General features: G+C 47.0%; 1 protein-coding gene across 4 annotated transcripts in view; it reads right to left on the bottom strand.

Annotated features, from left to right (window-relative positions):
* spata13 (spermatogenesis associated 13) overlaps positions 1-13447 on the bottom strand; it is a 37607-nt gene that overhangs the window by 5427 nt on the left and 18733 nt on the right. For 2 of the 4 annotated variants that reach the window (XM_090189515.1, XM_090189517.1), the window contains 9 exons: positions 11098-11139; positions 8811-9254; positions 5863-6013; positions 3483-3610; positions 2885-3064; positions 1717-1914; positions 836-1015; positions 347-579; positions 93-222 (listed from right to left, as the gene is read on the bottom strand). In XM_090189515.1, the coding sequence (XP_090045641.1) occupies positions 93-222; positions 347-579; positions 836-1015; positions 1717-1914; positions 2885-3064; positions 3483-3610; positions 5863-6013; positions 8811-9254; positions 11098-11139 (1686 nt within the window). Of the gene's footprint in view, positions 1-92; positions 223-346; positions 580-835; positions 1016-1716; positions 1915-2884; positions 3065-3482; positions 3611-5862; positions 6014-8810; positions 9255-11079; positions 11140-13447 lie in introns of all 4 variants that reach the window. The other 2 variants (XM_090189516.1, XM_036934982.2) reach the window with 1 other exon arrangement.

Here is a 13447-nt window from a genome sequence, read left to right as displayed (position 1 = left end):
CTTAACATAAACACTGTAGTAGCCATGTAATAATAAGGTGGTAACAGGTTTCTGCTGGAGTAACAATGTAAAAAAGTTGTGAGAAGCCTCACCTCCCAGCGTAGGATGGCCACCTGCCAGTGAGCTATGGCGTCAATACTCTCCAGCCTCCTTTTCCCCTCGTTGATCAGGCTCGCCACATTCTTCATCGCCTCGTACGCGTCACGAACTCCACCATAGTCACTACAGAACACAACATCAACAGCATTGGAGAGTGTGAAAAGGTTTGTGTGTGTATTCGTGTGAGTGGGTATATACGTTGTGAAGTTCGTAAAGGAAAAAGTGTCCAGTGTGTGTTGTGGCCTACCTGTGGTCTTTGGGGGTGTATTTGAGCAGCTCTCCCAGCTGCAGGGGGTACTTGCAGATCTTCTGGACGGGCGTGAGCAGGAAGCCGGCGATGGAGATGTCGATCATCTGCTGCAGCAGCCGGCAGGCCTCAAAGAAGTGCTTGTACCTGCCCAGCTTCATGAGGCGCTGCAGCTCCCCACACGCTGCAGGGTGGGTGTTACAGTACTCAGAGTAGATGGAAAAACCCTCCCCCTGAGAGAGAGGATAAGAGGATGGGGGGGTGAGTGAAGAGGGTAAGGAAGGAAAGAGTGTGGGGGGTGGAAAAGCCGGGAGGGAGAGAGGCATAAATAGTTCAATAGAGCCAAACGGGGATATGACGGTGTTGAAATGTATAACTGTGTAATGTACTCACGGAGCAAAAAGATAATGGTATGGAAAAACGCTGGATCCAATTGTGAAAAAAGTGTGTGTGTGTAAAGAAAGTGTGTACACAAAGGGTATAGCGTACCTGTAAGAGGAAACAGGCTCCTATCTCACTGAGGTGAGGCTGGTCTGTGTTGTACTTCCTCTCCAGGTCTTTGAGGAACTGTCTCTGGAACTTGTAGATGTCCTCAATGTTACTGAAGATGGTCTTTAACTGCAGCTCAGTGAACATGCCCGGGTGTTTACCACACTGGCGGATATAGCCCTGGGAAAAGCATTAGACATTTTGTCTGGGTCAAAATGAGGCTTAAGTGGTGGGGTGCGGCCAATGGTGTGGTCTCCGATCAAACATTTTAGAGGCCCTCCTGTTGGGCGCAGTGACAAAATGTAGCTGTTTTAAAACTAATGTGTACATTTATACACATTTTACATGAGACAGAAAATGTGCAGTTTTAAAGCAAATGTCCTGCAATTCTACACATTTCACCATAGCTTATGCTATCTGAGCAACACAAAAACTCAAATGGGGGCCCCCCCTGACTGTCGCTTTAATTTTTGTGATTGTTAGTTCTCAAAGATGATCTTATCACAAAATACGTATTATCTTTTCTACATACTTTATATCTGGTTTTAGTCTTAAGTTAACACTGGAAAAAAAAATGTCTATCCTGAAAATAATTTTAATAAAAATAAATAAATATATAAATAAATAAATAAATAAATAACACTAATAAAAATGTATCTATTTGGATATAGGCCCCTGAAAAAAACAGGTGGCCCACCCAAGACTTTTCTATGCAGAAAAAGACAGATGTTGTGTTCAATGCTAAGGTTTTACCAGCAGGGGGAGCCAATGGGCAGAAAAGCTGGTGGCAATCCAGAGTCCTAGTTGTAATATCAGTGATGGTGGAAAGAGATGGGTTAGGGTCGGTTAATGTTGGTGGTTGTGGTCGAGCCTCCACCCACCTCACAGATGTCCCGGAGATGTTTGATGTAGATGCGTTCAGTATTCATGATCTCTTTGACCACGTTAGTCCTCATCTGCTCACGGTGCTCGGTGCTGTGTGTGTGAGTGTCCCGGGTGTCAGTGTGTGGGTCCTCTTGGTCCAGAGCACAACTCTCTACACTTTCTGCTCCTGAGTCCTCCTCCTGGTTCACACGAACCTGTCAATCAAAACACACTCCACGTTACCAGGGAAACCTGAGTCACACAGTCCACCTAGTTAACTAGCATCTATAAATGAAACTTAACCCAACCTACATCCCTATGGTAACATTGCAAACACCATGTATGGTTAACAAGCCCCTGTCCGTCAACAACAATCACCAATAAGGGAAATTACCAAGCGGTCACCCACCTATCAATTAACTGGCCTCGCCATGGTTACCATAGCTTGCCTTACTAAGACGTAACTGTCAATCAACACAAGTCACCAGGGAAACCACTGAAACCTCTGAACCCCTCAGCTCTTGAACACACACTACTAAGGGGCGTGGTTGGCGCTAAGCCAGTTTCAGAGCCTTTGGCTGGGAGGGTCTACAGTAAACATCAATTACACAGGGAGGTCAATGTCCACTTAGACAAAACATGGACACTTCTTATATTTCAACAACCCAACCATCATGTCTTGTACAGACAGTTTTGTTTGTGGCCCTTTGTTTAGTGTTTTGCTTTATGGCCTGAGCTATATCTTGTTTTTGTGTAAAAATATAAATAAAAACATGAATGGTGAATAATTGACTGATTGAAAATGTAAGAAATCAGGGTTAGTGCACCAGAAGGACTTGATGACACAGTGCACACAAAATGTACTTTTCATGTACCGAATAAAATTCTAAAGTTCAATGTGTTTGCATCGCATTTCAACTCCCGATAGTTTTGTCACAAAAACTGTTGAGTTAAATAGCAAATGTGCCTACTCTGGTCTTTGGAAATTTCTTGCATAATACATTTTACCGACACAAAATGATCCTACCATGTCGAACAAACAAATGATCTGTCGGCATTTATAAAATTGTACCAAAACTTCCTGTTTCCATCACAGCTGTTGCGATTAAAAAAAAAAAAAAATTATACGGTATGACTTAACTCACATAAAAACTGTGGATGGAAAAGTGATTAGAGTAGTTTTACCCTGACGAAGCTAGAGGGGAACCAGGCCTCCCTGTCTGCCCCCATGCCCCACCACCAGTCCTTGTGAGGGGCCTCCAGCACCCGGATCACATCCCCCGCCTTGAACGCCAGCTCCTGCTCCTCCATCGTCACATGGTCCCACAGGGCCTCCGCATACACCGCTTGACCCTGGCTTATCCACTGACACACACACAGACAGACAGAGAGATATATATATATATAAAACTATTACATACATCAGACTGTCTGATGGCTGAAGATTTTCCAGTTAAAGAAATGAGAAGTCACATTATTCCCCTGATGTTTCTCTGTATTCAGAGTTACAGAGTCAGAGATACAGAGTTTCATGTAATGACAGACACACACAGATAAATACAGATTACATGCACAGCACACTCATGTCCGACACACAGATTATGCTTGGACTTGGACACCACAGCCGTGTCCAAATTTGGACCAAAACAGATCACACACAATCACATAGAAACATCAGAGACGACTTGGCAGAAACGGCATGTTGACTTGGAGACGTTACGTCTGTTGCCAGGAACGGTAACAGAACACACTCTGCAGGTCAACACCCAGGTGGGCAGCTCACCTGGCTGAGAGCAGACAGCTCCACCCCAGGCTGCAGGTACGTTGTGACGTCGCTGAGCTCATCGAAGCTCCCCTCCTCTTCACTCACACTGTCACCATCCACCGCTGCAGAACGCTCTGAGCCGGCGTCTGCTTTGGGGAGAATACAGTTAAACATTATACATGCTCTCACACACACTGAAAGAGGGGAGACATACGTTTACATCACACTTTCAAAGAGCTCGTCTGTTTTGCTGTTAATTTACAGAAACTAGACCCACACATTCTCACACACCCTCACCACTCAACCCCCCTCTGCCCCATTCTCACACACCCTCACCACTCAACCCCCTTCTGCCCCATTCTCACATACCCTTACCACTCAACCCCCCTCTGCCCCATTCTCACACACCCTCACCACTCAACCCCACTCTGCCTCATTCTCACACACCCTCACCACTCAACCCCCTTCTGCCTCATTCTCACACACCCTCACCACTCAACCCCACTCTGCCTCATTCTCACACACCCTCACCACTCAACCCCACTCTGCCTCATTCTCACACACCCTCACCACTCAACCCCACTCTGCCTCATTCTCACACACCCTCACCACTCAACCCCACTCTGCCTCATTCTCACACCCTCACCACTCAACCCCACTCTGCCTCATTCTCACACACCCTCACCACTCAACCCCACTCTGCCTCATTCTCACACACCCTCACCACTCAACCCCACTCTGCCTCATTCTCACACACCCTCACCACTCAACCCCACTCTGCCCCATTCTCACACACCCTCACCACTCAACCCCACTCTGCCTCATTCTCACACACCCTCACCACTCAACCCCCCTCTGCCCCATTCTCACACACCCTCACCACTCAACCCCACTCTGCCTCATTCTCACACACCCTCACCACTCAACCCCACTCTGCCTCATTCTCACACACCCTCACCACTCAACCCCACTCTGCCTCATTCTCACACACCCTCACCACTCAACCACACTCTGCCTCATTCTCACACACCCTCACCACTCAACCCCACTCTGCCTCATTCTCACACACCCTCACCACTCAACCCTACTCTGCCTCATTCTCACACACCCTCACCACTCAACCCCACTCTGCCTCATTCTCACACACCCTCGCCACTCAACCCCACTCTGCCTCATTCTCACACACCCTCACCACTCAACCCCACTCTGCCTCATTCTCACACACCCTCACCACTCAACCCCACTCTGCCTCATTCTCACACACCCTCACCACTCAACCCCACTCTGCCTCATTCTCACACACCCTCACCACTCAACCCCACTCTGCCTCATTCTCACACACCCTCACCACTCAACCCCCCTCTGCCTCATTCTCACACACCCTCACCACTCGACCCCACTCTGCCTCATTCTCACACACCCTCACCACTCAACCCCACTCTGCCTCATTCTCACACACCCTCACCACTCAACCCCACTCTGCCTCATTCTCACACACCCTCACCACTCAACCCCACTCTGCCTCATTCTCACACACCCTCACCACTCAACCCCACTCTGCCCCATTCTCACACACCCTCACCACTCAACCCCACTCTGCCTCATTCTCACACACCCTCACCACTCAACCCCCCTCTGCCTCATTCTCACACACCCTCACCACTCAACCCCACTCTGCCTCATTCTCACACACCCTCACCACTCAACCCCACTCTGCCCCATTCTCACACACCCTCACCACTCAACCCCACTCTGCCCCATTCTCACACACCCTCACCACTCAACCCCACTCTGCCTCATTCTCACACACCCTCACCACTCAACCCCACTCTGCCTCATTCTCACACACCCTCACCACTCGACCCCACTCTGCCCCATTCTCACACACCCTCACCACTCAACCCCACTCTGCCCCATTCTCACACACCCTCACCACTCAACCCCACTCTGCCTCATTCTCACACACCCTCACCACTCAACCCCACTCTGCCTCATTCTCACACACCCTCACCACTCAACCCCACTCTGCCTCATTCTCACACACCCTCACCACTCAACCCCACTCTGCCTCATTCTCACACACCCTCACCACTCAACCCCCCTCTGCCTCATTCTCACACACCCTCACCACTCAACCCCACTCTGCCTCATTCTCACACACCCTCACCACTCAACCCCACTCTGCCTCATTCTCACACACCCTCACCACTCAACCCCACTCTGCCTCATTCTCACACACCCTCACCACTCAACCCCACTCTGCCTCATTCTCACACACCCTCACCACTCAACCCCACTCTGCCTCATTCTCACACACCCTCACCACTCAACCCCACTCTGCCTCATTCTCACAGAAGCTCTCTCCATCTTTATTCCTCTCTTTCACACACACACACACCCTCAACACTGAGGACTCTGTGTAGTTTGCGTCGTCCGAGGCGGTCCAGTCCGATGGGGGTGCTCTGGGAGAAGGTGGAGGGGCGGAACCTGGCCGACACCGCTTTGTAGGGGGGCACTTGGTGGGACGGGACAGGGGGGCGCGACAGGGGCTAGAGGGACATGGAGAGGACAGTGTTAGGGCCTTTGGGAACAAATCACAAACAGGGCATTATGATACATACTGGGCATTTCCTCTGGAATACAGATGGTGTAAATGATTTCACTGAGTTACAGTTCATAAGGAAATCAGTTAATTCATTAGGCCCGAATCTATGGATTTCACGACTGGAAATACAGATATGTACATTACCAGCCAAAAGTTTGGACACCCTACTCATACCAGGGTTTTTCTTAATTGTTTACATTGTAGAATAATAGTGAAGATGTCAAAACTATGAAATAACACATATGGAATCATGTAAAAAACAAAAAAAGTGTTAACTAAATCAAAATACATTTTATATTTGAGATTCTTCAAAGTAGCCAACCTTTGCCTTGATGACAGCTTTGCACACTCTTGGCATTCTCTCAACCAGCTTCATGAGTAAGTCGCCTGGAATGTATTTCAATTAACATGTGTGACATGTTAAAAGTTAATTTGTGGAATTTCTTTCCTTCTTAATGACCTTTTCAATTGTGTTGTGACAAGGTAGGGGTGGTATACAGAAGAAAACCCTATTTGGTAAAATACCAAGTCCATATTATGGTAGGAACGACAGTCCATTACTTTAAGACATGAAGGTCAGTCAACACGGAACATTTCAAGAACTTTAAAAGTTTCTTCAAGTGCAGTCGCAGAAACCATCAAGTGCTATGATGAAACTGGCTCTCATGAGGACAGCCACAGGAAAGGAATGCCCCGAGTTACCTCTGCTGCAGAGGATAAATTCATTAGTAAACTGCACCTCAGATTATTTGGGCTGCAAATGCTTCAGAGTTTAAGTAACAGATACATCTCAACTGTTCAGAGGAGACTACGTGAATCAGGCCTTCATGGTCGAATTGCTGCAAAGAAACCACTACTAAAGGACACCAATAATAATAAGAGACTTGCTTGGGCCAAGAAACACAAGCAATGGACATTAGACCGGTGGAAATATGTCCTTTGGTCTGATGAGTCCGAATGAGATTTTTGGTTCCAACCGCCGTGTCTTTGTGAGACGTAGAGTAGGTGAACGGATTATCTCTGCATGTGTGGTTCCCACCGTGAAGCATGGAGGAGGTGGTGTGATTGTGTGGGGGTGCTTTGCTGGTGACACTGTCTGTGATTTATTTAGAATTCAAGGCACACAACCAGCATGGTTACCACAGCATTCTGCAGTGATACACATATGTGGGAACTCCTTCAAGACTGTTGGAAAAACATTCCTCATGAAGCTGGTTGAGAGAATGCCAATAGTGTGCAAAGCTATCAAAGGCAGAGAGTAGCTACTTTGAAGAATCTAAAATATATCTTGAACACTTTTTTAGTTACTACATGATTTCATGTGTTATTTCATAGTTTTGATGTCTTCAATACTATTCTACAATGTATAAAATAGTAAAAATAAAGAAAAACCCTTGAATGAGTAGGTGTGTCCAAACTTTTGACTGGTACTGTATCTGTTGGTCACAGATACATTTAAAAAAAGGGAGAGGCATGGATCCTAAAACCAGGCAGTATTTGGTGTGATCACCATTTGCCTCATGCAGCGCGACACATCGCATAGAGTTGATCAGACTGTTCATCGTGGCCTGTGGTATGCTGTCCCACTCCTCTTCCATGGCTGTGTGAAGTTGCTTGATATTGGAGGGAACTGGACCACTGTCATACATGTCGATCCAGAGAATCCCAAACATGCTCAATGGGTGACATGTCTGGTGAGTATGCATGCATTAAAGAACTGGGACATGTTCAGCTTCAAGAAATTACTTACAGATTCTTGCGACATGGGGCCGTGCATCATCATGCTGAAACATGAGGTGATGGTGGCAGATGAATGGCACGACAACGGGCCTCAGAATCCCGTCACCGTATAGCTGTGCATTCAAAATGCCATCGGTAAAATGCTAAATGTGTTTGTTGTCTGTAACTTTTGCCTGCCCATACCATAACCTTACTGCCACCATGGGGGACTCTGTTCACAACGTTGACATCAGCAAACCGCTCGCCCACACAACACCATATACGCATGCTGCCAGCCATTTGCCCGTGAAGAGAACACTTATCCAACGTGCCAGTGGCAATCGAAGGTGAGCATTTTTCCACTAAAGTCAGTTACGACGCCGAGCTGCAGTCAAGTCAAGACCCTGGTGAAGACGACAAGCAGCCAGATGAGCTTCCCTGAGACGTTTCTGACAGTTTGTGCAGAAATTCTTCAGTTAAACAAACCCACAGTTTCATCAGCTGTCCAGGTGGCTGGTCTCAGACAATCCCGCAGGTGAAGATGTGGATGTCCTGGGCTGGCGTGGTTACATGTGGTCTGCGGTTGTGAGGCCAGTTGGTCGCACTGCCAAATTCTCTAAAATGACGTTGGAGGTGGCTTATGGTAGAGAAATTAACATTCAATTCTGACAACAACTTAAGACATCTGTGGCATGGTTTTGTGACAAAACTGCACATGATAGAGGGGCCTTTTATTGCCCCCAGCACAAGGTGCACCTGTGTAATGATCGTGCGGTTTAATCAGATTCTTGATATGCCACACCTGTCAGGTGGATGGATTATGTTGGCAAAGGAGAACTGCTCACTAACAGGGATGTAAAAAAATCTGCACAAAATGGGAGAAACAAGCTTTTGGTTCATATGGAACATTTCTGGGATCTTTAATTTCAGCTCATGAAACATGGGACCAACACTTTACATGTTGCGTTTATATATTTCTGTTCAGTATATATCTAGCCATTGTTTAGAGGTGAGGTTCTTACAGAAGGCAGACGGTCCTCTCTCTCCTCAGCTCCTCCAATAACAGACATTGGCTGTCTCCTCCGGCACGGGAGATCTCCATTCACATTGTAGTTCTCTGTGCTGTCACTGTCCTGCGAGCCTCCATTGCTTTTGCCGTCTTGATAGAGAGTTCCATTTGTAGTCCTCTCCTTAGGATGTAGCTCCGTCTCCTCCTCGGGGATGGCGTACTTCCTGGCTACCAGCTGAGCGTAGTCAGAGATTGGTCGAGGCCTCGATCGGCCCGCCCTTTGCCTGGGGATGAAGGACGTGGACGTTTCTGTGGAACCTATTTTCGTCGGTGACATGGGTGAAGTGGGAGACTCTGGGGGCCATGTTGGTGTGAGAGAAGGGGTACTGGTGGCTGAAGGAGGGGGCATCTCTTCACCCCCCAATAGTGCCTCTCTGCCCTGTTCGTCTAACGTACCCTGAAGGTGAGAGCAAAGATGAAAGGTCAATGAGATGCCCCACAATGTTTGCTTCTAACAAACATCTGCAGGAAGGAAGATCTGAATCAAAAACAGAGCATGCCATTTAGTTGATGTGTCATTAATGTGGAAAGTTATAACTAATATCTTTGGACTCTAATATATATTTGCACATTCTTTTCCCCATATCACAACCTCAAGAAATAAAAAGGTCTTATCAAATTATATATGTGTACACACAAGTAGGAGCGATAGCAGAGTACACATTTATTCCTATTTAGGTTACTGGTCATTTGAAAAATAGAGCAATGTTTAATCTAACTGACCAGAAAGCTTACTACTGTAATGTGTTCTGTTCTGTTTAAGGCTAGTTTGACATTAGTATTGTTTTTTTCCCCCCAAAGAGAGAGGGGTAAACTCATTTGAACTCAATCACTTTTAAATTTGAACGAAACCTTTTACAGTGCCTTCAGAAAGTATACATACCCCTCGACTTATTCTACAGCCTGTGTTACAGCCTGAATTCAAAATGGATTAAATACATTTTTCTATTTATACAACTCCAGTACGAACTTGGGAGAGACGAAGGTCGAGAGCCATGCGTCCTCCGAAACACAACCCAACCAACCTGCACTGCTTCTTAACACAGCGTGCATCCAACTCGGAAGCCAGCGCGATGAGACAAGGATATCCCTACTGGCCAAACCATCCCTAACCCGGACCACGCTAGGCCAATTGTGCGTCGCCCCATGGACTTCCCGGTCGCGGCCGGCTGCAACAGAGCCTGGACTCGAACCAGAGTCTCTGGTGGCACAGCTAGCACTGCAATGCAGTGCCTTAGACCACTGCGCCAAGTCTAGCCATAGATTTTTCAAGCAGGTTTAAGTCAAAACTGTAACTTAGGAACATTCACAATCTTCTTGGTAAGCAACTCCAAAGTAGATTTGGCCTTCTGTTTTAGGTTATTGTCCTGCTGAAAGGTGAATTCATCTTCCAGTGGCTGGTGGAAAGCAGACAACCAGATTTTCCTCTAGGATTTTGCCTGTGCTTAGCTCAATTCCGTTTCATACTGAAAAACACCCAGTTCTTAAAGATTACAAGCATACCCATAACATGATGCAGCCACCACCATGCTTGAAAAAATGGAACGGTACTCAGTAATGTGTTGCATTGGATTTGCCCCAAACCTAACTTTGTATGTATTCAGGACAAAAAGTGAATTACTTCACCAATTTTTTGCAGTTTTACTTTAGTTCCTTCTTGCAAACAGGATGCATGTTGTGGAATAGTTTTATTCTGTTAGGATTCTTTCTTTTCACTGTCAATTAGGTTAGTGTTGTGGAGTAACTACAATGTTGTTGATCCATCCTCAGTTTTCTCCTACAACAGCCATTAAACTCCGTAACCGGTTTAAAGTCACCATTGGCCTCTCCGGCAAATAAGTTAGGAAGAAAGACCATCTTCATAGTGACTGGGTGTATTGATACACCATCCAAAGTATAATTGATAACTTCTCCATGCTCAAAGGGATATTCAATGTCTGCTTTTAAATGTCTTTTTTTTAACCTATCTACAAATAGGTGATGATCTTTGCGAGGCATTGGAAAACCTCCCTGGTCTTTGTGGTTGAATCTATGTTTGAAATTCACTGCTCGACTGAGGGACCTTACAGATAATTAATTGTATGTTTGGGGTAGAGAGACGAGGGAGTAATTCAAAAATCATTTTAAAACACTTATTGCAGAGTGAGTCCATGCAATTTACGTAACTTTGTTTAAATCAAAAGGGATGGTGTCAAATAGTGATTGAATTCAGTTGTATTTACCCAGAGATGTCCTCTTACCTGCTGGTCCTCCTGATCTTGGTCTGGTCTGGTCCATACGCACTGGAAATGTACACAGTGGATCAGCATCATGGTCAAATGACAACCCACTGGCAGGCCTCTGTCCCGAGGCCTGGGTCTCCCTCTCCTTTAGTCCTCTACTGTACGTTCCCCTGCTTCTCGCTCTTCAACCAAAGTAAATGTGCTCCTTCCCCCTCATCTTATCAGCTAAAATCTGCCATCATGGTCCTAGATCAAATAAACCAGTCTTCTGATCGACCTCTAGTCCTCTAACAACCCTAATGTATTATTCCTGGTTGTGTCTGTAGCGTTTTCCTACAACCCCTCAGTAAACTCTCCCAGGCTCAGTGTGACTAGTGGCCTTTGTCCCCGTGGCCTGCCTGCTGTTGAGGCCAGAGAGGGGCTGGCTGGGGGGGTAAGGGAGGGGACAGCAGTGCATTTACTGATAACCACACAGCCAACCAGCCACAGCACACTGGAACGGGAACACTGCTTGCTTACGCAATCCCACCACCACCAATCATAAACAAATCCTAATAATTAACTGTGCCTGTTCGACTCCTTCAGAGTGGCTGGGCTCCACAGCTGGCCTCTACAGTCACACAATCAAAGTGGGGACAAATACACTGCCAACGCAGAGACACAGAGAGTAGAGTGACAGTAGATACGACACGGGGCTGGAGCCAATCAGCTGGGCTGTAGAGCTTGATTGACAATTGACTTGACCAATTAGGGTAGCTAGGTTTGAGTGATGTTAAGACTGTCGCATGCTTCCTAGTCAAAACAGTTCACGTAAACATTAACATTTGGTATAGTTTTGGTGTTCGGCAGGTTATTTTTCCTTCATCAGTGACTGGTCAACAGTACTACTCTTAAGCCCTATTCAGACAGGATGAGTTTTACTGGGGGTGGTCGGGTAATGTAATGATGTACACAAGCACAACACGTGTCATTTTAGCCCCATCTGAATCTGCCATGTCAGTAATCGTTACATGGCAGGAGTAACAATTTCGACCAGAACAACATACTGATAATACTAGTCGGTGTGTTTTGAGAGAATTGTCTGAGATTGACAGGTGTTGCTTGCAGTTTCAGCAAGAAAACAACAACTTCAACAAAGTGCTGTGCATAAGCTATATATGAATGGCCTGCATGTATTCACTTTCACAGTCAATACTTTTGTTTATATGTTTTGTGTATGAACTGAATATTGCCAAATGCATCAGTCAAAAATATGATGCCTATTTAATGGAACCCTTGCTGTTAATAGATCACAAAGCAGCAGCATACAACTGACCAAAATGTTGGGAAATGACAACTTTTTCATCCAGTAGCTTTAAAATACATCTCAAGTGCACTGTTCAGCCCCCATCTGAAGGCTGGGGGGCATTCAGGACATACTGTTCAGCTCCCATCTGAAGGCTGGGGGGCATTCAGGACATACTGTTCAGCTCCCATCTGAAGGCTGGGGGGCATTCAGGACGTACTGTTCAGCCCCCATCTGAAGGCTGGGGGGCATTCAGGACATACTGTTCAGCCCCCATCTGAAGGCTGGGGGGCATTCAGGACGTACTGTTCAGCCCCCATCTGAAGGCTGGGGGGCATTCAGGACATACTGTTCAGCTCCCATCTGAAGGCTAGGGGGCATTCAGGACATACTGTTCAGCTCCCATCTGAAGGCTAGGGGGCATTCAGGACATACTGTTCAGCTCCCATCTGAAGGCTAGGGGGCATTCAGGACGTACTGTTCAGCCCCCATCTGAAGGCTGGGGGGCATTCAGGACATACTGTTCAGCTCCCATCTGAAGGCTAGGGGGCATTCAGGACATACTGTTCAGCTCCCATCTGAAGGCTAGGGGGCATTCAGGACATACTGTTCAGCTCCCATCTGAAGGCTAGGGGGCATTCAGGACGTACTGTTCAGCCCCCATCTGAAGGCTGGGGGGCATTCAGGACATACTGTTCAGCTCCCATCTGAAGGCTAGGGGGCATTCAGGACGTACTGTTCAGCCCCCATCTGAAGGCTGGGGGGCATTCAGGACATACTGTTCAGCTCCCATCTGAAGGCTGGGGGGCATTCAGGACGTACTGTTCAGCTCCCATCTGAAGGCTGGGGGGCATTCAGGACGTACTGTTCAGCCCCCATCTGAAGGCTGGGGGGCATTCAGGACATACTGTTCAGCCCCCATCTGAAGGCTGGGGGGCATTCAGGACATACTGTTCAGCTCCCATCTGAAGGCTGGGGGGCATTCAGGACATACTGTTCAGCTCCCATCTGAAGGCTGGGGGGCATTCAGGACATACTGTTCAGCCCCCATCTGAAGGCTGGGGGGCATTCAGGACATACTGT

Source organism: Oncorhynchus mykiss, chromosome 11, assembly GCF_057628025.1.
Source record: "Oncorhynchus mykiss isolate SJ-2025 chromosome 11, ASM5762802v1, whole genome shotgun sequence".
Classification (NCBI taxonomy): Eukaryota; Metazoa; Chordata; class Actinopteri; order Salmoniformes; family Salmonidae; genus Oncorhynchus; species Oncorhynchus mykiss.
The sequence above is the reverse complement of the archived record's forward strand: the minus strand, read 5'-3'. Positions and strand labels throughout refer to the sequence as shown.